At 47.2% G+C, this 22,520-nt stretch overlaps 1 protein-coding gene across 5 annotated transcripts in view; it reads right to left on the bottom strand.

Annotated features, from left to right (window-relative positions):
- PRICKLE2 (prickle planar cell polarity protein 2) overlaps positions 1–22,520 on the bottom strand; it is a 338,377-nt gene that overhangs the window by 27,865 nt on the left and 287,992 nt on the right. For all 5 annotated transcript variants that reach the window (XM_043885876.1, XM_043885880.1, XM_043885878.1 and 2 more), the window contains one exon: positions 17,065–17,937. In XM_043885876.1, the coding sequence (XP_043741811.1) occupies positions 17,065–17,937 (873 nt within the window). The remainder of the gene's footprint in view (positions 1–17,064; positions 17,938–22,520) is intronic.

Below are 22,520 nucleotides of genomic sequence, written 5' to 3'. Positions count from 1 at the left end.
TCTCTCCATCTATTTCCCATGAGGTGATGGGACCAGATGCCATGATCTTAGTTTTCTGAATGTTAAGCTTTAAGCCAATTTTTTCACTCTCCTCTTTCACTTTCATCAAGAGGCTTTTTAGTCCCTCTTCACTTTCTGCCATAAGGGTGGTGTCATCTGCATATCTGAGGTTATTGATATTTCTCCCGGCTATCTTGATTCTAGCTTGTGCTTCTTCCAGACCAGCGTTTCTCATGATGTACTCTGCATGTAAGTTAAATAAGCAGGGTGACAATATACAGCCTTGACGTACTCCTTCTCCTATTTGGAACCAGTTTGTTGTCCCATGTCCAGTTCTAACTGTTGCTTCCTGACCTGCGTACAGGTTTCTCAAGAGGCAGGTCAGGTGGTCTGGTATTCCCATCTCCTTCAGAATTTTCCACAGTTTATTGTGATCCACACAGTCGAAGGCTTTCTCATCGTCAATAAGGCAGAAATAGAATGTTTTTCTGGAACTCTCTTGCTTTTTCGATGATCCAGCAGATGCTGGCAATTTGATCTCTGGTTCCTCTGCCTTTTCTAAAACCAGCTTGAACATCTGGAATTTCTCAGTTCACGTATTGCTGAAGCCTGGCTTGGAGAGTTTTGAGCATTACTTTACTAGCATGTGAGATGAGTGCAATTGTGTGGTAGTTCGAGCATTCTTTGGGATTGGCTTTCTTAGGGATTCAAATGAAAATGGACCTTTTCCAGTCCTGTGGTCACTGCTGAGTTTTCCAAATTTGCTGGCATATTGAGTGCAGCACTTTCACAGCATCATCTTTCAGGATTTGAAATAGCTCAACTGGAATTCCATCACCTCCACTAGCTTTGTTCATAGTGATGCTTTCTAAGGCCCACATGACTTCACATTCCAGGATGTCTGGCTCTAGGTGAGTGATCACACCACCGTGATTATCTGGGTCGTGAAGATCTTTTTTGTACAGTTCTTCTGTGTATTCTTGCCACCTCTTCTTAATATCTTCTGCTTCTGTTAGGTCCATACCATTTCTGTCCTTTATTGAGCCCATTTTTGCATGAAATGTCCCCTTGGTATCTCTAATTTTCTTGAAGAGATCTCTAGTCTTTCCCCTTCTGTTGTTTTCCTCTATTTCTTTGCATTGATCGCTGAGGAAGGCTCTTATCTCTCCTGGCTACTCTTTGGAACTCTGCATTCAAATGGGAATATCTTTCCTTTTCTCCTTTGCTTTTAGTTTCTTGTTTCACAGCTATTTGTCAGGCCTCCTCAGACAACCATTTTGCCTTTTTGCATTTCTTTTCCATGGGGATGGTCTTGATTCCTGTCTCCTGTACAATGTCACGAACCAGTGGACTCTGTCCATAGTTCATCAGGCTCTCTGTCTATCAGATCTAGTCCCTTAAATCTATTTCTCACTTCCACTGTATAGCCATAAGGGATTTGATTTAGGTCATACCTGAAAGGTCTAGTGGTTATCCCTACCTTCTTCAGTTTAAGTCTGAATTTGGCAATAAGGAGTTCATGATCTGAGCCACAGTCAGCTCCCGGTCTTGTTTTTGCTGACTGTATAGAGCTTCTCCATCTTCGGCTACAAAGAATATAATCAATATGATTTTGGTGTTGACCATCTGGTGATGTCCATGTGTAGAGTCTTCTCTTGTGTTGTTGGAAGAGGGTGTTTGCTATGACCAGTGTGTTCTCTTGGCAAAACTCTATTAGCTTTTGCCCTGCTTCATTCCATCCTCCAAGGCCAAATTTGCCTGTTACTCCAGGTGCTTCTTGACTTCCTACTTTGCATTCCAGTCCCCTATAAAGAAAAGGACATCTTTTTTGGGTGTAGTTCTAAAAGGTCTTGTAGGTCTTCATAGAACCGTTCACTTCAGCTTCTTCAGCGTTACTGGTTGGGGCATAGGCTTGGATTACTGTGACATTGAATGGTTTGCCTTGGAAACGAACAGAAATCATTCTGTCGTTTTTGAGACTGCATCCAAGTACTGCATTTCGGACTCTTTTGTTGACTATGATGGCTGCTCCATTTCTTCTAAGGGATTCCTGCCCACAGTAGTAGATATAATGGTCATCTGAGTAAAATTCACCCATTCCAGTCCATTTTAGTTCGCTGATTCCTAGAATGTGGACGTTCACTCTTGCCATCTCCTGTTTGACCACTTCCAATTTGCCTTGATTCATGGACCTAACATTCCAGGTTCCTATGCAATATTGCTCTTTACAGCATCGGACCTTGCTTCTATCACCAGTCCCATCCACAACTGGGTATTGTTTTTGCTTTGGTTCCATCCCTTCATTCTTTCTGGAGTTATTTCTCCACTGATCTCTAGTAGCATATTGGGCACCTACTGACCTGGGGAGTTCCTCTTTCAGTATCCTATCATTTTGCCTTTTCATACTGTTCATGGGGTTCTCAAGGCAAGAATACTGAAGTGGTTTGCCATTCCCTTCTCCAGTGGACCACATTCTGTCAGACCTCTCTACCATGACCCGATTGTCTTGGGTGGCCCCACACGGCATGGCTTAGTTTCATTGAGTTAGACAAGACTGTGGTCCTGTGATCAGATTGGCTAGTTTTCTGTGATTATGGTTTTAGTGCGTCTGCCCTCTGATGCCCTCTTGCAGCACCTACTGTCTTACTTGGGTTTCTCTTACCTTGGACGTGGGGCATCTCTTCACAGCTGCTCCAGCAAAGCGCAGCCGCTGCTCCTTACCTTGGACGAGGGGTATCTTCTCACGGCCGCCCCTCCTGACCTTGAATGTAAATCTGCCTTACTGGGTGCTTAAACATTCCCTGCTGCAATTATAACCATCTCCACCCTGCTCTCCCAAAAAGCTGCATCAATGGCTGGCTCTCTTACTCTTGGGCTTCTGGTTGGGGTTGATTCCCAGTAGGAAATCGGAGGGTAGCACGGTACTTATCACCCTGGCTCCCTCTGCCAGGCTGAACATTGGCTGAGGTTCTCTGCCTAAGGCCTCAGTTACTACCCAGTGGCCTCCTTCATTAGGCTTCCTTTAATTACCCTTTCCTGTGCCATCTGTTTCCTGCTGGGGCCGTGACCCACACAGGGACCAAGTCTGATTTATTCACCAGCATACACTTGGCAATGAACAGAGTGCCTGGCACGTGGTAGGCGCCCAATAAGTATTTGTTGAATAAATGAACATAAAACAAGTCAGAGCCAACCTGTTTAAAATGTCTTTCTCTTCCTCATTCTTTTTGTTTCAAAAAGAAAAAAAATCTCATATCAAACTCTGGTATAGAAGATGGATAAAAAACAGGATTGTTGGGACTGTGAGTGGATGAGGGAGACACACGAGCATGGCTCCCTTTGAAATGACAACTCTATAAATAAATAAAAATGGCAACTCAAGAAAACCAGTGCATTAGAAACGTATTTTGCAGGGGGGTACCATAAAGGATGAAGGGCATCTTACATGGTTTCTCCCACTAACATGCGCAGTATTAGGGCCTGGGTTGAGAGTGAATGATTTTTACATCTCAACGCTCCCAGGAGGGCTTTGGGTTCAGCTACTGGATGACAACAGGGTGGGGGTGGAACTTCTGCACACCCACTAAGGATATTTACAATGCTCCTTCTGCAGCAGTCCTGGGGCTCAGAGAAAAGCTGGAGTACAAATGTCTTCCAAGCTGCTGTGTTTCACGCAATACTGACAGATAAAAATGCATCATCCATATGACCCGACTAAAATCCCCACAATACACAGCTTCAGAGGGCAGAAGAAGACAGGGGAAGCCATCTGTTTCCTGGGCTGCCCTCATCCTGAGCAGAAAGGGCCACAAGGTAAAATGTTCAGGGACAGAAAGTCTGGCCATCCACGGTTCACTTAAGAATGGTGAGATCTGAGAACTCTATCTAACATCCTGTGATAAATCACAGTGGAAGAGAATATGAAAAAGAACACATATACATATAACTGAGTTACTGTGCTAGACAGCAGCAATTATGACAACACTGGAAATCAACTGAACTTCAATTTTTAAAAAATGGTGACATGTGGGGTGCTTCAGGGAGAACTTTATGAGAACCTCCGGGCAGGCTGGAATTTGTCTCCCTGCTGAGGGGCTTGAACTCGAAACAGACCTGCAGCTAAGAGTCAGACCTCACTAGTCGGTGAGTCTCTGAGGCCAATAATGATCTCAACAGAAAATTTCTATTGTTGGACTCCCCCCACTGTCTTCCTAAACTCAGGGCCCAGAAATTGCTCATCCACAGACTCAAACAACAAATTACCTCTTCTAAACTGCAGCAAATGAGAATTGTCTGAAAAGTTAATTGATACTGGGGAGAAGGGGAGATTAGCAAGGGAGAGACTAAAGTCTAGGAGCCGACACTCTAGCTTCCTTACACAGGGAGGCCAGGCTCCATTACCACTAAGAGGTGTGGTATGCGCATACTTAGGCCTCAGATTCCAGTAGCCTCTTTCAGCTCAGACAAGGTGGGAAATCAAGACTCGGGGAGCAAGGGGCTCATCTCTCCAGCTGCAAACATTCCTAAAAATCCAAGCCACAGAGCTCCCCAGCTGTGGGCACCAGCATGGTCTGGATCTCTGACACCGACAGGACTGCCAGACTTCAGGCTCACCCATGGATCCCGGCCCTCTCCCTCCATCCCTGTCTGTGATCGTGAGGTCTGAGTTCCTGCAGTCTTCCTTCTCCCTGGTAAGTGAGTGAGCAACGGGCTGAGACAGAGTTAAAAGGAAAGAGACAGGAGGTCGACGCTCTGGGGCACCTAATAATAAGAGTAATAATAACTCTCAAATATTGAGACGGCCAAGTGCCAGGCATGCAATTAACTGCTTTCTGCATATTACCTCCCGTTCCACCACAGCCCCATGTGGCAGAAATTTACATTTGTTCTCTAGGAAGCTGAGGAAGCTGGGAGATAGAAGCCACTTGTCTGAGGCCACGCAGCTAGAGCGGTGATGGGGGTTTCAACCAGGTTGGACTGATCCTGAAACAGTCACCCACTCTGCGGTGTGGCTGGGATCAGACCAACAAGCAGAAAGTGTTCTTTCAGCTGCAGAGGAGGCTTCTGAAATGCCAGGCCAGGCAGACCCACTCTTGCCATGTGACATCATGACCTCCTCAGATGTGGTTGTGAGAGGCTTTGATGGAGGCTTATGCTTTCTGATTGAATTCCTGGTGTCGAGACCAGGCTTTCTTAATTCTGGCACTACTGACTCATGAGACCAGAAACTTCTTCGCTGGGTTGGTACTCTTTGATGACCTAGAGGGGCTGGATTGGTGGCGGGGGGTGGGTGTGGTGTGAGGGAGGCTCGAGAAGGGGGGTTACACGTATACACACAGCTGACTCACGCTGTTGGACAGCAGAAACCAGCACAGCGCTGGGAAGCAATGGTCCTCCAAGGAACAATGAAAACTCCCGGGAGGGGAGGTGTTCTCACGTGCATGGGGGATGTGTAGCAGTAGGACCCTGGCCTGTATCCACTAGCAGCCAGGAACACCCTGTATCCCAAGATGTGACAAATAAAACGGTTTCTAAGTATTGCCAAATGTCCCCTGGGTGACAAAATCCCCACTCTCCCCCATTGAGAGCCACTCATCTAGAGCATCATGCTCACAAACACTGAGGCAGTGTTTGTCCACGAATGTGCATCTCAGGCAAAGGGAATTTCCCACCACCCTCCCCCTGATCTTTCCCCCAGGATCCAGGATCTAAACACAAAGAAAGAAAGCAAAAGGATGAGTTGTTCTAGGCTGTTCTCTCATTTCCCTTCCAGCTCTGAGCTTAATCTGCCTCTCCAGGAAAAGACACAAGTAAAGCCTGAAATGGACTTTTCTGCTCTTCTAAAATCAGCACCTCCGTTTTGAAAGGCAGCAGTCAAAAATCTGCTCCAGCCAGGGTGAGGAGTCCATAGCAGTTACAGAATCCTTTCTATGGATGCTTGCACCAAAAGCACAATATCAGAATCAAAAATAAGTCCTCACAGGTGTCCTTGGATGGATAACACACTCAGGAAGGCAGATCTGACTGGGTAAGATGCTTAACTTAAAGAAATGAGAATCCCTCAGACATAGCACAGCTGAGAGTCAAGGATTTGTTCCCAGGAATGGTCCAGAGAACAGGAATGCACAGAAGGACAGTTTCTACTCCTCTGTGCAAGGAGCATAATGAGCCTGTTTTTCCCTCCACTGCTTGTACATGGGGAAGCTAACAGAGAAAAGGGAAGATGGGGGCTGGACGGGCTGCAAACTGGAACACCAAAACCTTGGGTGGGTGAGAGCTGAGAAAGATGATTTTCCAGGACAGAGGGGAAAAAAATGGAAGAAATATGTCTTATATCTTTACTTAGTGGATGGGGAGTTCAGCTTGACATTTTTAAGCTGTTAAAAGTTTTTGTACCAAAGAAAACACGAGGTTTTTTCTTAGTAATTTTGTGTTGGAACACAGAGACTTTATCTTTTAGACGGTGCCCCGCCTATTTGCTCAGCCTGATTTGTGACAGCTGCCTCCCAAAAAATGTCAAGGTCTAGTTTTGATTTGGGAAGGGCAGGCTGGAGAAGCTGGCTGGAAGAACAGAGCTCAGAAAACACACACATACATACCCATCCATCCACCCACAGACAGCTAACTGGACGCTCTCAAGGTGATGCTGGTAAAATGTTGAGGAGAGCTGCTGAAAATAATTCGATGCTGAACAGACAACAAATCAACCTGTCTCAAATTCTTATGAAACTTTGGTTTCATGGCCTTTTGATTTTCACATTGATTTAGAACTGAAACAGGCCTTGTTTGAAGACTAGAGTGTTTTACTGTCCACTCTTTCTGCTGTATCCAGTGAAAATGCCAAAACCACTTGGCAAGTATCACCCTCTTTCATATTTAATCCATACTATGTAATTAAGGAATATCCCATCCATATGGTTCAGATCATGTGTTCTTAACTCATTAGAATGATATTTACTATTATCAAGAGCAAGTTGATCTTGGGGACATCTTCAGAGCTTCTCAGAAGAAGCATAATTTATTTTGCTTTTGTCTAAATAGGAGGCTGAGCTCAGGGCTAAGAGGAGATGCAGAAGGGCACTGCAGGGCATATGAGCGTTCCAGCCACAGATAAGATGCTAAGTATGATAGAAACTATCTGATCACCAAGATGAGGAGTCTGGGTTCCTTTAGCTCAGCAGTCCTTTCTCAAACTTAGCAGGCCTGAGAGTTCTCTGGGGGCACTTGTTTGAAAAGCTGAGCCCTAAGAGATTCTATTTGTGAGTCTGGGATGGGGCGCAAGAATCTGCATTATTGACAAGCATCCCAGATGAATATAATGTAGGTGGTCTCTGGATGAGTCTAACTGATGGAGTGGATGACTGACTGTTTACATGGAGAAATACACTCTCCAAGGCTGGCTCCACATGGCTCATACTAGGAAGTAGGGTTTTGATCACATTAATTTTCCAGTGCTCTGGGAGACGCTTCATGTATGGGTTGAAGAGGGGTGGCTTAGACAGGTGAGAGTCAGCACAGTATAGCTGACAGGCATCACTCTGTGGCCAGAACACTTTGTGCAAGAGATGCTAAAATGCTCTCCCAAGGGGCCAAGCTGAGGAGGTCAAGGATCTGGTGAGCCTCTGAGCCAAAATATTTACAAGGTTTATGTTGATAAGAAAAGGGAGGGTTAAGAAAGTATGTTCTGTTGATGGAAACCAAAGAAATCAAGATTTAAATAAAATCAAATTGGAAACTGCCTAAATGTCCAATTCCAGAGATGCGATAACATTCATTCAATGGAATACTAACGCAGTCATCAAAAACGGTGGTTATAAAAGCTCTGGAAATAAGCTAACAATAGAATGCAAATAAAGAAATTCAGGACACAAAATACTCAATATGCCTACAACTCCAAGCAAAATGATATACCAGCATATAGGGAAAAGCTGGAAAAGTCACCGAAATATTAGCACTAGTCAAACAATGGGTGTTATGATATTTTTCCCCACTTCTATCATTTTTCTCAATTTCCCTCTTTCACGTTTTACTGTCGATATTTTAAAGACATAAATCCTAAAAATCTGAGTTTCAAAACCATTTTCAAGTGGATAAGAACTATCTGATTTCCCATGTGAGACTCACAAATTCAAAGGTTCTGAGAGAAATGCACACTCATTCTTTAAAAATTCACTTTGAAAAATTTTACGAGTCTAAAAAGCCCATCACCCTCTGGTCTCCACTCTAGACCCATTTTCTTTTTTCCAGTGTTGCCTTTTCAGTAATAAAATGAATAAAATCAGCAATCTTTTCTCTCCTGTCAGCAACCACGGTTACTTACTCTCAGCATAGATGACTGCTCACGCCCAAGGAGGTTATAAATAAGCCTCCTGAGTGGTTATTAAAAACCAGGACACTGGAAAAGTTTCTCTGGACCCAGAAAATATCAGCGAGACCACGACAGGTAGCTACTGAGGATTGGGCTCTGTCTGTCCACTGTTCCCCATCTGTCTCCCCTGGCTTTGACAATGTCCTCTGCTTCCCCATACACTAAAGCTTTGACTCAGCAAAAAATAAGGAACAGATTCTCCTACAACATTCGCTCTGCTGGCTTTCATCTGGTCCCTGGTCTATGAGCCTGGTTCAGAGCCGAGAAATGCCAAGAGGGCACGCTTTCTTGGGAGGGGCACCAAGGAAGTCAGCCCATGAAACTATTCAGAAAGCACTTTGGAATCACATCCTCAACACAGAGCCAGAAGGTTGGGTACCATCTAACCTGCCCCTCCAAACCATCTAGAACCTTCACATTCCCATCAGCACAGGGACATGTCCCAAAGACCAGAGCTTTGTCTCCATAAAAAAAATAAACATGGCTAACAACCATAATGGACATTTGATGTCAAGTTTAAATGGTGGGGCTTTTGGAGGAAGGAACCAGATCAAGGTGTGTGTGTGTGTAGGGTGGGGGGTGGTCAGATGGGTACCATACCTGTGGTTTGTACTCCTGCAACACCATCCCTCCTCTTTTGTAAAAACTATCTCAATTTCCCTTTGAAAAGCTCCTCTTCTCCATTTTCCATTCCTACAGTTTTGATGACCTTGATCCTACTTGCCTAGGTCCCAGGATGGACATGTGACCCAGGCTTGGCCAATCAGAGCAATGATTCCCTCCAGCTCCCTCCCAACCTGGGAGTTACTGTAACGAATGTTAGGTGACCAAAGTCATGCAAATGCAACTCAATTCTGGGACTGTCACTGACACTATTAAAGATCAGCCCATTCTCCTTGACCTGATGTTAACAGATGTTAGCCTGGGGTTGCTGAGCACCCTCTCCTACTCCATGGAAGAGTCACCTAAGAATGATGCCACTATGCAGAAAACAAGAACTGAGACAGGAAAGAGGCTGAGTCCTGATGACATCATTTGTGTGCCTGGATTCAGCTGCCTATCATCTGGGAACTCTGTACTTCGTAATGAAAAACAAAATCTTGTTTGTTTACATCCATTGGAATTGGGATTCTGAGGCTTGCAAACAAAAGAGTTCCGTAATTCCAGCAAACAAAGATGATCCCTATGCACTTCCCCAAGTAGACCTGGGGTTGGCTCTGGGACCAAACAACAGAACTCAAGGTGAGTTGCAGGTTTTCAAATCTGTAATTCCAGACTGGGCATCTTCCACGTCTTCCCCATGGAGGAAAGGATCAGAAAGTCCTGGGCCATATGATTTATGAGAACCTTTGAGGGCTAACTCCTCGAGTCACGGGTGCCAGCTGCTTAGGAAGTTTTATCCAACAATTTAAATACAGAAATTGGGTTAGAGGATGGATATCTAAGCTATGCAGAGGAACGGGAGAAATGTTCCTGCCTCAAATTAAATATACAAATGTTTCACATTAAAAGGATTAAGAAACATCTCAGACATTCTTGGTAAAGTGGTCTGTTCCATTTGTTACTTCAGATTCTCACACTGAAGTTTCTTTGTCCTTCTTTTTCAGTTTACCATAAACGCGAAAAAAAAAAAAAAAATTACCCCATTACCCCCTAGCAATGAATATGCCCAGCTGTTGTGCAACTGAGCTTTCCTTGTCAAGGTGTGTAGGTGATGTGTGTTAAAGGTGTGAACATGCTATGCATATGTGCTTATAATAAATAAATAAGGGTGTATAATACAGCACAGGAAAATATAGCCATTATTTTATAATAACTTTAAAAGGAGTATCATCTATAGAAATATTGAATTACTATGTTGTATACCTGAAACTGACATGATATTATAAATCAACTATAGCTCAATAAAAAGATAATAAAGGTCTGGATATGCCACGCCAATGCAACACTAATCAAAGATGGCAGGTGTCTACCTCTGCTGTGTGTCTGAGTATCTAAGCCAATGACGCATGGACTTTCTGCCGATGCTTGCCTGGGTCAAAAAATCAGAGTAGGCAAACTGATCCAACTTTTACGTTTTCACATCCACGCAGTTCTGCCTCCCGGGATCATCCCCCAGGGCACCGAAAAGCTCTGCCCATTTCCTCTCCTAGGTCATCATCAGGGGCACGCTCTTCAGTCACGGCTGTTTACACCTTGGGGGCTGCCGCCTTCACCTCTTCTCCAGGATGCACATCCGGATTGCCTCCTAGTGGGTCTTTCTGTATCAGCACTTGCCCTCTTCCAGTCAATTCCCCACACAGCAGCTGAAGCCAGCTTTCCAGAATGCAAACCTGATCATGTCACCTCCCTCCCTGCTGGCCTGTGACTTCACGTGCTTTCCGCTGTCCTTAGTGGAAAGGCCCAAACCCTTAAACTATCTGAAATGGTTCTGCACTATTCCCCCTGTGCCTTCCAGCCTTATTATCCTCTGTGCATCAACCAGCTATAGGGCCTTCTTTCAGGTCTTTATATTTGCCATACATCCTACCACAGGACCTTTGCACATGCTGCTCTTGCTACCTGGAATGCACCTTCCCCTTTACCCCCTTAAGCATTTTTTTCTGTCCTCTCTGATCTTCCTAACTTAGCTAGAGCCCTCTCTGTATACCCTCCTAGCCCCACACTTACCACTGATGTAATTTTAAATAGTACAATTAGATGGTTACTATGTATTAAATTCTAGTACACTATGAGGCGCAGGGGGGTAAAGCCATATCCACTTTAGTTCACTGCAACCTTAGCACCTTGCAGAGGCATGACACCTACTAAGTGTAATCTCTAACAGTAACTTAGAGGGTGTCAGGCATTGTGCTAAATTCTTTATGGGAATTTACTTATTTAATTCCCATGATAACTCTACAAGGCACTGTTATCATTTCATTTTGAAGATGAAGACAGTGAAAGAGTTCCCTGGTGGTCCAGTGGTTAGGATTCAGCGCTTTCACTGTCATGGTCTGGGTTCAATCCCTGGTCTGGGAACTGAAATCCCACAAGCCATGTACTGTGGGCCCCCCGCTCCCCACCGGACAAAAAAGAAAGATGAGGACAACGTGATACTGGGAGACAGTCAGACAGAATAGATAAGCCAGGTTTGCCCAAGGACACATAGGTATTAAACCGCAAACTCCAGTTTCCAACTGGCAGACTGGCCTACAGCCCATGCTCTCCTTCCTTCTGCTGTAATTCAAAGGGCAGGCGCTCCAGTCACAGCTGCTGACGGACTGAATGAATGAACAGAGAAACCATCTTTCCCTTCGCTCACTCTGATCCACATCTGCATTTGTTCCTCCCAGCTCTCTCTGACCCTTCACTCCATACAGAATCTGGCTGATCCTTAAGGAACAGCCCTAGCGTTAGGCTCACCGCTGTCCCCCTTCCTGGGGGCCAGCTGACAGTCTCCGGCTGTTGTGTGGCATCTACCTGAAGTCACCACTCCCAATTCCTGCTCTCTTCTATGTCTGCTCCAGTGTGACTTGAACCCAGACTCCACCCTGCACCATGGCCGTGGCCTCCTCCCCATCAGTGCCTCCTGCCGGGGTGCCCGCCCCGGGGTGGTCTGTACTCGTCTCCTTTGTCTTTCCTGCCTCTCACCCGGGCACGTCACCTCGGACCACCTCCCTCGCTTCTGCCGTTCAGTTCTCCATGGGCGCTTGGGCTTTCAGGCTTCCCTCTAGCCCCCCCGCCCCTGAGCCTAACAGACACATCAGCAAACTGGCTGCACAGGAAAAGGAATCCCTGTCTCTTCAGAGTCACCGTGCACATCTCTGTACTGTGAGCACCACCCGTCCTGTGAAGATGCAGATCGAGGTTCAGAATAAGGGCTTTGAAGACTACCACACCTGGGGCTCAGGTCCTGGCCATCAGTGGGGGCCATGGGGAGGTCACAATGTCTATGAACTTCAGTGTACTCATCTGTAAAATGGGTATAATAATCAGACTTCTCTCACAGGGCTGTTATGAAGATTGGAAGAGATGTTATATATGAAGTTGTTACCAGGTCACATCCCAGTCAGTGATCTGTTCTGATTATCTTCACTTATATCATCACCATCAAGCATTCCTGCCACGGCACAGGGTCCAAGGCACAGGCTCTGGAGCTAGGAATCCCGGTCCTCTCCTTCCAAGCCGTGTGGCCTCGGGCTACTTAGCCTCTCTGGGTCTCATTTGAGTTATCTATAAAATGGAAATAACTCTATCTACCTCACAGGGGTGTTGTGAGTTACTTTCTGAAAGGACTTAGAACTATTCCTAGTACATGACAAACAGCTGGTAATGGTAGCTGCTGTTGATTTTGTTACTCCTATTTATAATACTACAATCACCCAGGCTCCAAGCTGCTTTAGAGGCATGGTTAGACAATGGCAGGGTCAAAGAGCTTCTGCAATGGACTTCTCTGTAGCCCAGTGGTTAAGAATCCATGCTTTTACTCCAGGGTTTGAGGGTCTGATTCCTGGTCGGGGAACTATCTCCCACATGCTGCACAGTGCAGCTAAGTTTTTTTTTTTTAAAGAGCTTCTGCAAGACTCCATTTAGGGGGGGGTGTAAATGGTGACCAAGCCCGCCTGATTCACTCTGAGTGAGCAGAAGGGATGGACTACATTTGTCGATGATGAGGGACAGTTCATTCCCACTTCTAAACCAAAACTGTAGGCGTCCAGCTGAGATTTGAGGCTGGCAAGCCACTGGGGCTCCCCGGCTTTTCAGACTTGCTCTAAGGAAAAAATGTTGTCCATAAAAGCTCATGCTTCATGCCAGATTAAACACTGCAGACATAGTTAATAACAAGTTACTGGCCATGGAAGAGAAAAAAAAAATCCATTATCTTGAAACCTAGCTTTCGCTGAAGGATCAAGGTGTTTTTGACTGAGCCTTTTGTGATTTGTATTTTCACTCCTAGGGGTTCCTTGGTGGCTGAGTGGTAAAGAATCCTCTTGACAATCAGGAGATGCAGGCTTGATCCTTGGATCAGGAAGATCCTCTGGAAAAGGGAATAACTACCCACCCCAGTATTCTAGCCTGGAAAATCCCATGGACAGAGAAACAGGTCATGAAAGGGTCAGACACAACTCAGCAGCTAAACAACCTTCACTCATAGCCTGGGATTCTAGGGTTTAAGATACACACAGTTCACAACACTGCCTTCTCAAAAAACTACTTAATTTTCTAGCAAAATTCACATGCAACAGTAAGGGTCAGCAGCAAAAAGACTGACTTTCCAAGTCTAGTTAACACCACGTCCTTGGTGTATGTGAAAGGCACTTAGGGTGAAGTCCTGTGGTGAAGGATGCTACGAACGGTGCTGCCAATATTAGCTATAATCTCCCTTCCAACACTGCCGCGGCTGACAGATCCATGGAAACACAGGGGCTCAAAATGGATTTCTTCAGGCCTGTTTTCCATGCTCTTCTCAGGTTAATTAGGGAGAAAAGGAGCCCACAGAAGCAGTTTCAAACCTAAAAATGGAAACCTGCACAGTTGCTGGATGCTGGGAGACACCAGAAACCAAACATCCTGAGAGGCCAAAACCATGCACCAGTATATTTAGGATGAGAGAGGAAAATAAAAAATAAAAACTCAGGTAACCATTGGGGACAGTCATGTGCGTCAAAGACTGTATTAGTGTGTTTAGGTGTATGATCATTTCCTTCTATAGAAACCCTACAAAGGAAGTCCTATTACTCATCATATGCCATAGATGAGGCCATTGAACCTCATGGAATTTAAGTGACTGCTTTAAGGCTGGATTTGAACCTAGGGCGTGTAACTCCAGAACCGGTACTCCAAACCATTAATTAAGTTCGAATTTGAAAAACCAGGGCTCAGGACAGAATTCCCAAAGATATTAATGAAAATGGAAGTCATTCAGTTGTGTCAGACTCTTTGTGATCCCATGGACTATACAGTCCATGGAATTCTCCAGGCCAGAATACCAGAGTGGGTAGCCGTTCCCTTCTCCAGGGGATCTTCCCAACCCAGGGATCGAATTCAGGTCTTCCACATTGCAGGCAGATTCTTTACCATCTGAGTCACCAGGGAAGCCCAGAGAGATTAATAATGGGGTTGAAATTCTGCCCATCCCAACAGTTCACTCCCTTCATCTGTGCCATCCACAGGGTAGCCTCTGGCTTACCTACACATGGTGATTGGAAATGAAATTGATTGAAATGAAATGAAATTTAAAATTCAGCTCATGGCTGGTGAGCACTTGAAATGTGGCTTGTGCAGCTGATGGCCTTAAATTTTCATTTCATCTTGATTACTCAAATTTCAATAGTCACATGTGGCTTGTGGCTACTGTATCAGACAGCGCTGGTCTGGGCAATTTTTCTCAGCTCTGTCAGAAGTGGTTCAGGGCTGCTTTCCAAAAAGTTCTCAGAAACAGAGGGGCATTCGCTGCTTTGCCCAAGCAAGGATCTACAGAAAATCTTGAGGATAAATTACCTGCCTTTTCCTTAGGGTCGGAGACTACATATTCTTCAAATGTACTTAGTTGGTCTTTCCAACATTCTCCAACCTCTAGATCTCCTGACTTCCTCCTAAGTTACATTGTGAGGACAATCAAGTCAGAACAGACAAACCCAGGAACAACTGCTCTAGACAGTGGTCGTGTGAGCACCAGCAGAGAGTTGTTCAAAATGCATATTCCTGGGCCCCGCCTCTACTGGGTCTGATACACTGGGCCTGGAGGGGAGGCCCTGGAATTCATGCTTCAATCAAGCAGCCAATGATTCTGATACAGGTGGTCTAGCTTTGAGAAGCTCCACTTCAGAGTCTGAATTACATACATATCTCCTGGCCTCTTAAATAATTATAGCATATAAATCTTTTGAGAACAGCACAAACTGGGCTGGAAGCCAGGCAGTCATCACTCTGTGCTGACTGCGCCCTTGTATGACATTAGGCAACATGCTTAGTCACCAAGGCCTCATTTTTTCCACCTGAAACATGGGGGTAAAGATGCCTGCTCTTTGTCCTCCAAGACGAAGGAGCACACAGCTGTGAAAGCATCGGAGAGGATGATGAGGTTCATAACACAACATACACATATCCTACAACTCAGAGACACATTTTGCGTCCAGCAGCCAATAGGCTTTACACTAAAAAAAAAAAAAAAAAAATCCAAATTTTTAACTTATTTGGGAACCTGGAAGACCTGAGAGCATAGAGCTCAGATGAGTTTGGCAGCCTGATGCGAGTAAGAACAGTGCTCTGGGGTCACATGCAGAGGTTTCAATCCCTGCTTTAAAAAGCTGGGTGACTTTGGGCAAGTGCTTCAACCTCTCTGGGCTTCAGTTTCTTCTACTGTGAACTGAGAATGTTAAGAGTCTCTCTCTTTCAAAGAGTTTTGATGATGTAACGGAGTGAATATTTATCAAGCGCTTGGAACAATGTTTGGCACATGGAGAGTTCTGCATCACTCAGTTGAATAAATAAACATTCCTGCAAGCGGCAACAACCAGCTGGAACCCGGCGGCGGCGGTCCCTCCAGAGGGGGCTGACGTGCATAAGGCTGCCACAGTTTCCACTGGGACAGACACATTTGACTCTGGTATCCCTACTGGAAGGGACAGACATGTGTCTCCCTCCTGGTGTCCCATCCACAAAAGGCAGAGACACTCAATGCTCCTTCAAGCAGCATTTCTCAATCTATCTGGAGCGAAGGACCAGTTTTCATATTTCAGCCCAGTGTGGCCTGCTTTGTGACCCACCTGAGCAGGACTGACACCCAGCACACGCCACAGACAACTCACCCAGCGGTCTCTCACACCCTGACTGGTCCACACCTGAACCAGTAGAGACAAGCCCACTGAACATGCACTTGGATGTTGCAATAATGTCAAACTGCTCCCAGAGTGCGTAAACACTGTTAAAATCAGTACTTATCTCAGGGTGCACTGTGGACAGACCCGCTCCTCAGATGACACTTTGCATAGAGTCATCTTGCAGAATGCTGACATTGTCTGCGTGTGTACACAAAACAGCTGGACAATCTGGTTGACAAGAGCAGGCAATGGATTGTCTGTCTTGTGTGTCTCTCACCACTTCTGTCCTTCTCAGCCTGCTTGCTTGCTCCTTATCTATCCTCATTTCTTTCATCTTTATCCACACACTAAAACCAGCTCCCTAATGAGATACTGGAGCTCACAACCACCCACCCCTTCTCTTCAATGTCGCTTTGGCTGAGAGGCGCTCTCCTGCCCCCTGTGACCACATCCACAAACTCATTCCCAAGTCACTTTCCAGCTGCCCAGGACCAATGACTGACTGACATGGCTGAGCATAGCATCAGTCCCTTTGTCCCAAGAAGGAACGCACCCCACCGTATGGTCCCACTCATCCTCCAGAACCCCTGTGGGCTCAGGCTGAAGCTCGACCCCAGCCCAGACACCATTTTCCACTTGGCTCCTCCCCCCGTCCTTCTGTTTCTCTCACTCCTCTTCCTTGGCAGCATGTTCTCAACACATCACAGGCACCCTAACCCCTGTCTCAGGCTCCGCTTAGAAGGAATCCAATCAAAGGAGCCATCGGGGGGTTCACCTTTCTTGATAACCTGGTGGAGGAGGGCATGTGGTGGGTACGATGCAAAAGTCCTGAGGACCAGCAGTCAGACGACGCCGAGAACATTCTCAGGGTACCAGGAGACCAGAACCTACCTGTTGCGTTAGACAGCGCCAGCGACTCCATGGAGCCCCGCGGGGTCTGCTCAGTGGGCGTCATGTCCTCAGTGTACTTCAGCGAGCTGATGGGGTGCCGGGTCCGACACTGCTGAGCGGACATGCCCCCTTCCTCCTCCTCCTCTTCCTCGTACTTGGGGACCGGGATGCTGCCCCGGGTTTCGCTGAAGCTCTGGCTGGACATGTCGCTGTAGCTCTCCTGGGACCGCAGCCTGCCCGGGTAGTAGTCCTCCCGGCACTCCTTGATGAAGCTGCCACCGTGGCCCTTCATGGCCAGCGACGAGCTCCTTTTTGGGTTGCCGAAGTGCTTGGCCCACACGTCGGGCTGGGCTCCAGCCCCCTGCCCGCCGGGGCTGTAGGAAGTTCTGATGTTGCACTGGCTGAGGAGCTGCAAGGGGCTCTGTGGCTGGCTCTGCTCCAGCTTGTTCCCGTAGTGGTATGGCTCGTCCCGGCTCCTCCAGATGGGGTCCCGGTTGAGGCTGGGCGTCTGGCTGGACAGGCTGAGCAGGTCCATCTGCAGCGACAGGGGGTCCACGTCGGCCGACAGCCGGTTGGAGCTCACCTGCAGCTGGCTGTGCTGGTTGAGCAGCGGCTCCTCCGTCTTGCCCTTGTTCTTGCCGATCTTGGCGCTGCGCCGGGACTCTTTGGCCCGGGCGTTCTGGAAGGCGGAGTCGGAGGAGTCTGAGCCGTTGGGGTCCTCGCCGGCGCTGCAGGCGCGTGAGCAGAAGATCTGGCCTTGTCTGGGTAGGAAGGGCCGCCCCAGTAGCGACTTCTTGCAATGAGCGCAGCAGAAACAAGCCTCGGTGGCGTGCCAGTGCTGGCCGTCGTAGGTCATCTGGCCTTGGTCAATTCCTGGGGAAAGAAGGGACACGAAGAGGGTGACGAGCTGCTCAGAGCATTGCAACACGATGTGAAACATACAGCACCCTGGTTCGACTCAGGGTTCTAGATGCTGCAGAATAAAATGTCAATAGGTCGACTATCAGGCTCCCGTGTAAACAGTATTCGTGTCTTATTATGACAATCACCGTGTTTTACCAGTCAGGTCCTCTTTAACTCACATGCCCTGAGGGCAGAGAAACCAGATCAAAGTGTCCTGTCCATGAATTCTTCTGCCCAAGGCACGTTCCTCCAGATAAACAGCAATAATGATACTAAGGTGTGAGAATCACTGCTTTAAACACTTTGCATATATGTGAACTCACTTAACCTCTCAACTGCAGGAGGCAGATCTCTAATACTAAGTCCACTTTTCAGATGAGAACACAGAGGCACAGGAGATTAAATAACTGCTCAGTGTAGAAGAGCTAGCAATCACAGACGAGATCTGTACCCAGCACGTCTGGCTCCTAACCAGGACCTTGATAATCGTCTCTTTCAGTCTACTTCATGGTCCTGTCCACCCTCACAGCTATCCTTGACCGTTGTCCATCCTCACCTGCTGTATTTTCTTCACAGCACGAATACTGCTTGACAACGAGCCACTACATATGCGCATCTATTAATTACTAAAAGTGAAGTTGGATGATGAAGTTTCTGGGGTGTCTCCATGAACATGGCCTGGGGCTCATGCCCCGGCGCCTCTTCACATGTGAAATGGACAAGTGAACTGAATCCCTTCACTAGCGTATGACACTCTAAGGGGTCATCAGTTTAGCAGCTCAGTGGAAAGGAAAAAAGTGGATTTCAGCTCATAGTAAGGAAAAACTTGGACCTGGTTTGTCAAAGACATCTTAGCACGAGCATGCATACCCCCGTGTAACTTCCTCCTTGTGCCAAAGTTTATGTAATCTTGTTACATCTGCTTCCGGGAATCTCCCATAGCCCTGGCTGTTCTGTCGTCGTCCGCTTACAGGACTTAACCCCGTGGTGGGACACCATCTTCCTGCCACCCTTGGGCCATGAGCTTTGGGCAGGGCTAGAGCCACAGCTGGACTGGCACTGCTCAGTAAAAACACCACATCTCCTCCCAGCCCAAGAATTGGTTTAAGGTTGTGCACGTGACCTGCGCCAGGTCAGTGAGAGAGGCACCTGGGTCTGTTGCTAAGGTAACCACAGGGAGGCCTTCTGACAGCAGTTACTAAACAGGCAGAATGGGAGCCGTAAGTGGTGGGGGCCCCTTCCCCCACCCCCACGGGAGTGCAGACCCAGCAGGGACTGTGGGATTGGAGGGGACCTTGGCAAGACTCCTCATAGCGCATGATAAATGTCTTCCCTGAGAGCCAGTATGGATGGGAACTGTCACCTGTGGTGGCTGACGGTCCTGAGTCTGAACTTTCCAGGAATAACCTTTAAAGACTTGTCTTGAGAGGGTATGAATAAGAAACAGGGAAAAGGAGGAGGGCAAGAACAAAAGGCCAACAGGACAGCAGCCTCTCCGGCCCTCTCTGTGTCCGCCTCACTATCTTTATGTCCCTGGTCCAGAGAGAGAGGAGAGTAAGGTCTGTTCTTCTCCTAGGAGCTCCTCCCCAAACTAAGGGGGTCTCTGCTTATTTAGGTGTCAGGCTATAGGGACTGGAAGGGGATATTTAGAGGGACAGGAGAAGCCACAAGGGCACCCCAAGGTGAGTGAGACACTCAATCAACCTCCTGTCACAGCGCCACTTCCCCAGGAGGAGTGAGAACTGGCAGGGATGGGGCTAGAGACAGCAGGCCCAGAGCTGGGGCGCCACACACACAATGGAATGTTACTCAGCAACAGAAAGGAGCAAAACTGGGTCATTTGTAGAGACATGGATGGACCCAGAGGCTGTCAATCAGAGTGAAGTGAGTCACAGAAAGAAAAACATATCATATATAAACATATATATGTAGAATCTGAAAAAAACTGATATGGACAATCTTATTTGCAAAGCAGAAACTGAGACACAGATGCAGACAGCAAATGCATGGACACCAAGTGGGAAAGGGGGTGGGATAAACTGGGAGATTGGGATTGACATATACACACTATATTGATACTATGTATAAGACAGGTAATAAGACCCTACTGTGTAGCACAGGGAACTCTACTCAATGCTCTGTGGTGACCTAAATGGGAAGGAAATCCTCCCAAAGAGGAGATATATATATATATATTCACACACACATACATATATATAGATGTATGGCTGATTCACTTTCTGTTTAGTAGAAACTAACACAATATTGTAAAGCAACTATATACTCCAATAAAAATTTAAAACAAAGCAAAATCCCCACAAAAACGCTTCCCTCATCAGGTTGTTGGAGGGAGTAGAGGCAGGCAGAACCCTCTAGTACTTAAGAGTGAGGCCTCAGGACTCAGACAAATACAGGTTCAAACCACAGCTCCACACCATGCGAGCAGGTTATAAAGACCCTGAAACCCATCAGCTTAGTACAGACGCTAAAGGACTGTGTGACCCTAGGCAAGTGGCTTCACGTCTCTGGGCCTGCATCTCCTCCACTAAACACTAAAACAGGGATGATAACAGTACTTACTTCCTGGGGCTGCTGTGAGAACTGAGTTAAGATGCAGTCAGTGCCTAGACTCTGCTAACTCTTGGTCTTCTTGTGTGTTCACGAGGTCTCAACACCTGTCTCTCTCTGCCCTCAAGCCTGCTACCTGGATGCTGTCCAAGAAAGAGTTGAGGCTGGCTAGGTCCTCATTTCCTCCGCCCCATCCTCCTCGTCCCCTGGAGCTGACACCCGGCTGCCTGGGATCCTCGCTGTGAGCTCCAACTCAGCACGGCCTCCCCAGCAGCTACAGCCTCACCGCTGCCTGTCGGAGGTGTGGGAAGTCTGGTTCCTACGGCCTGTGCATCACCAGCTGCCTCTCTGTGCTCCTGCAAGGGAACACGCTCAGACGCAGCAGTGCGGGCCCAGTTCTGGGGGTGGGGGCCCCGCACAAGGCTGGGTCGCTGGGGGGAGAGTGGAGGATGAGGCGTGTTCCAAAGCAGCCCAGCCGGCACAGGAACGTGGTCCCTGATAAACATCAACGATGTCAGATGGTGCTCTGAACTGCTCCTGAACTCTAAACATCTGGAAAAGGGCTCGGCCGTTCCACATCTAAGCGTTCCCTTTTTATTCCCTCTCTAAGCCCTTTAAGTACTTCTCTGAGGGTGTATATGTCTACTGCTGCTACAGCCTCAGTCTGTTTATTGGACTGTTTACTCTGCTGTGTGCAGGCAAAAGGACCGTTGCCCTGGCAACAGCTGCCTGATGCAGGGTCCGCGCTGAGCGGCTGTATAAATAGGGAATATTTGGATAATATGGTCAGAGCAGAGCACCCAGACACTGTGGTATGTATGATACACAGAAAGCACCCTTTCTCTGCTGCAGGAAAAGTATGTTTTACAGAAAAGTGGATTTAAGGGAAAAAAAAAATCAGGGACAACATTTTAACTACAGCAGTGATAATACTGCAGGCTACAGTGATCCCCCTTTCTGATAAAGCATGGATGTCTTTTTATGGATTTTGGAGGGAAGGAGAAGGGAATGGCAATCAAAGCTAAAGAGGACAGAAACCGAAGAAAACAGAGGGAAAACAGAGGTGTGCATGCCATGGTGACAGACGTATTTTCTCTCTTCCAAGCTGCTGGGCAAAAATTTCAAGTGGCAGTTTCTGGAGAGGCTTTTCAGTCTCAATGAAAAGGGACAGAAGAAACAGAAATATGGACAAGCAGGGGGGTGGCTGCTGAACGGAAGTTGTCTGTATGTTCTGCCCCTCTCAACCAAGCAGGCATCTCCCTGTGAGCCACGGTGAGCGTGCTGAGTCAGCACCTCACACTACCTCTCCTGACCGAGTCCCACCCCCAACCCCTTGTCCAGATCAAGACCCTCCTTTCCTTGTTGTTCAGTCGCTCAGTCATGTCTGACTCTTTGGACTCGTGGACTACAGCCCACCAGGCTTGCCTGTCCTTCACCATCTCTTGGAGTTTGCTCAAACTCATGTCCACTGAGTCGACGATGCCATCCAACCATCTCATCCTCTATTGCCCCTTTCTCTTCCTGCCCTTAGTCCTTCCCAGCGTCAGGCTCTTTTCCTTTCCTAGCTCTCAGAATAAAGGAAGTGTGTCTGTTTAACCGCTTTGACTTGTGAGAAACAGAAGCTGGTGGGTACCCAGTTGAGTCATCTGACTGTGAGAGGCAAAGATTTCAAGGGTTGGGGAGAGGGGGTTTTTCGTGACAGCCCAGCTCCCAGATGGGAACGCTGCTGGACTCAGGTCAGCATAGCACTGCTCATCCTTGAGCCTGGCAGGGACGTCAGCTCAGAAGGGCTCCATGGAGGTGGCTCTGAGCCCATGGGATGGATCCTCCAATGACAGATGACCCCTGAGGATAGAGTAGGTGCCTCAAAACTGTGATTTTTATCAGCACCCAAGCCCTTAAAATTATGAACTAACTTTTCATCTGACTGCATCACTTCTGATAAACCAGGGAGACAAAGCCACCTCTTTTTGTTCCCGATAAAA

The sequence above is a fragment of the Cervus elaphus genome, chromosome 24 (genome assembly GCF_910594005.1).
Source record: "Cervus elaphus chromosome 24, mCerEla1.1, whole genome shotgun sequence".
NCBI lineage: Eukaryota > Metazoa > Chordata > Mammalia > Artiodactyla > Cervidae > Cervus > Cervus elaphus.
This window is presented reverse-complemented; position numbering and strand designations above follow the sequence as displayed.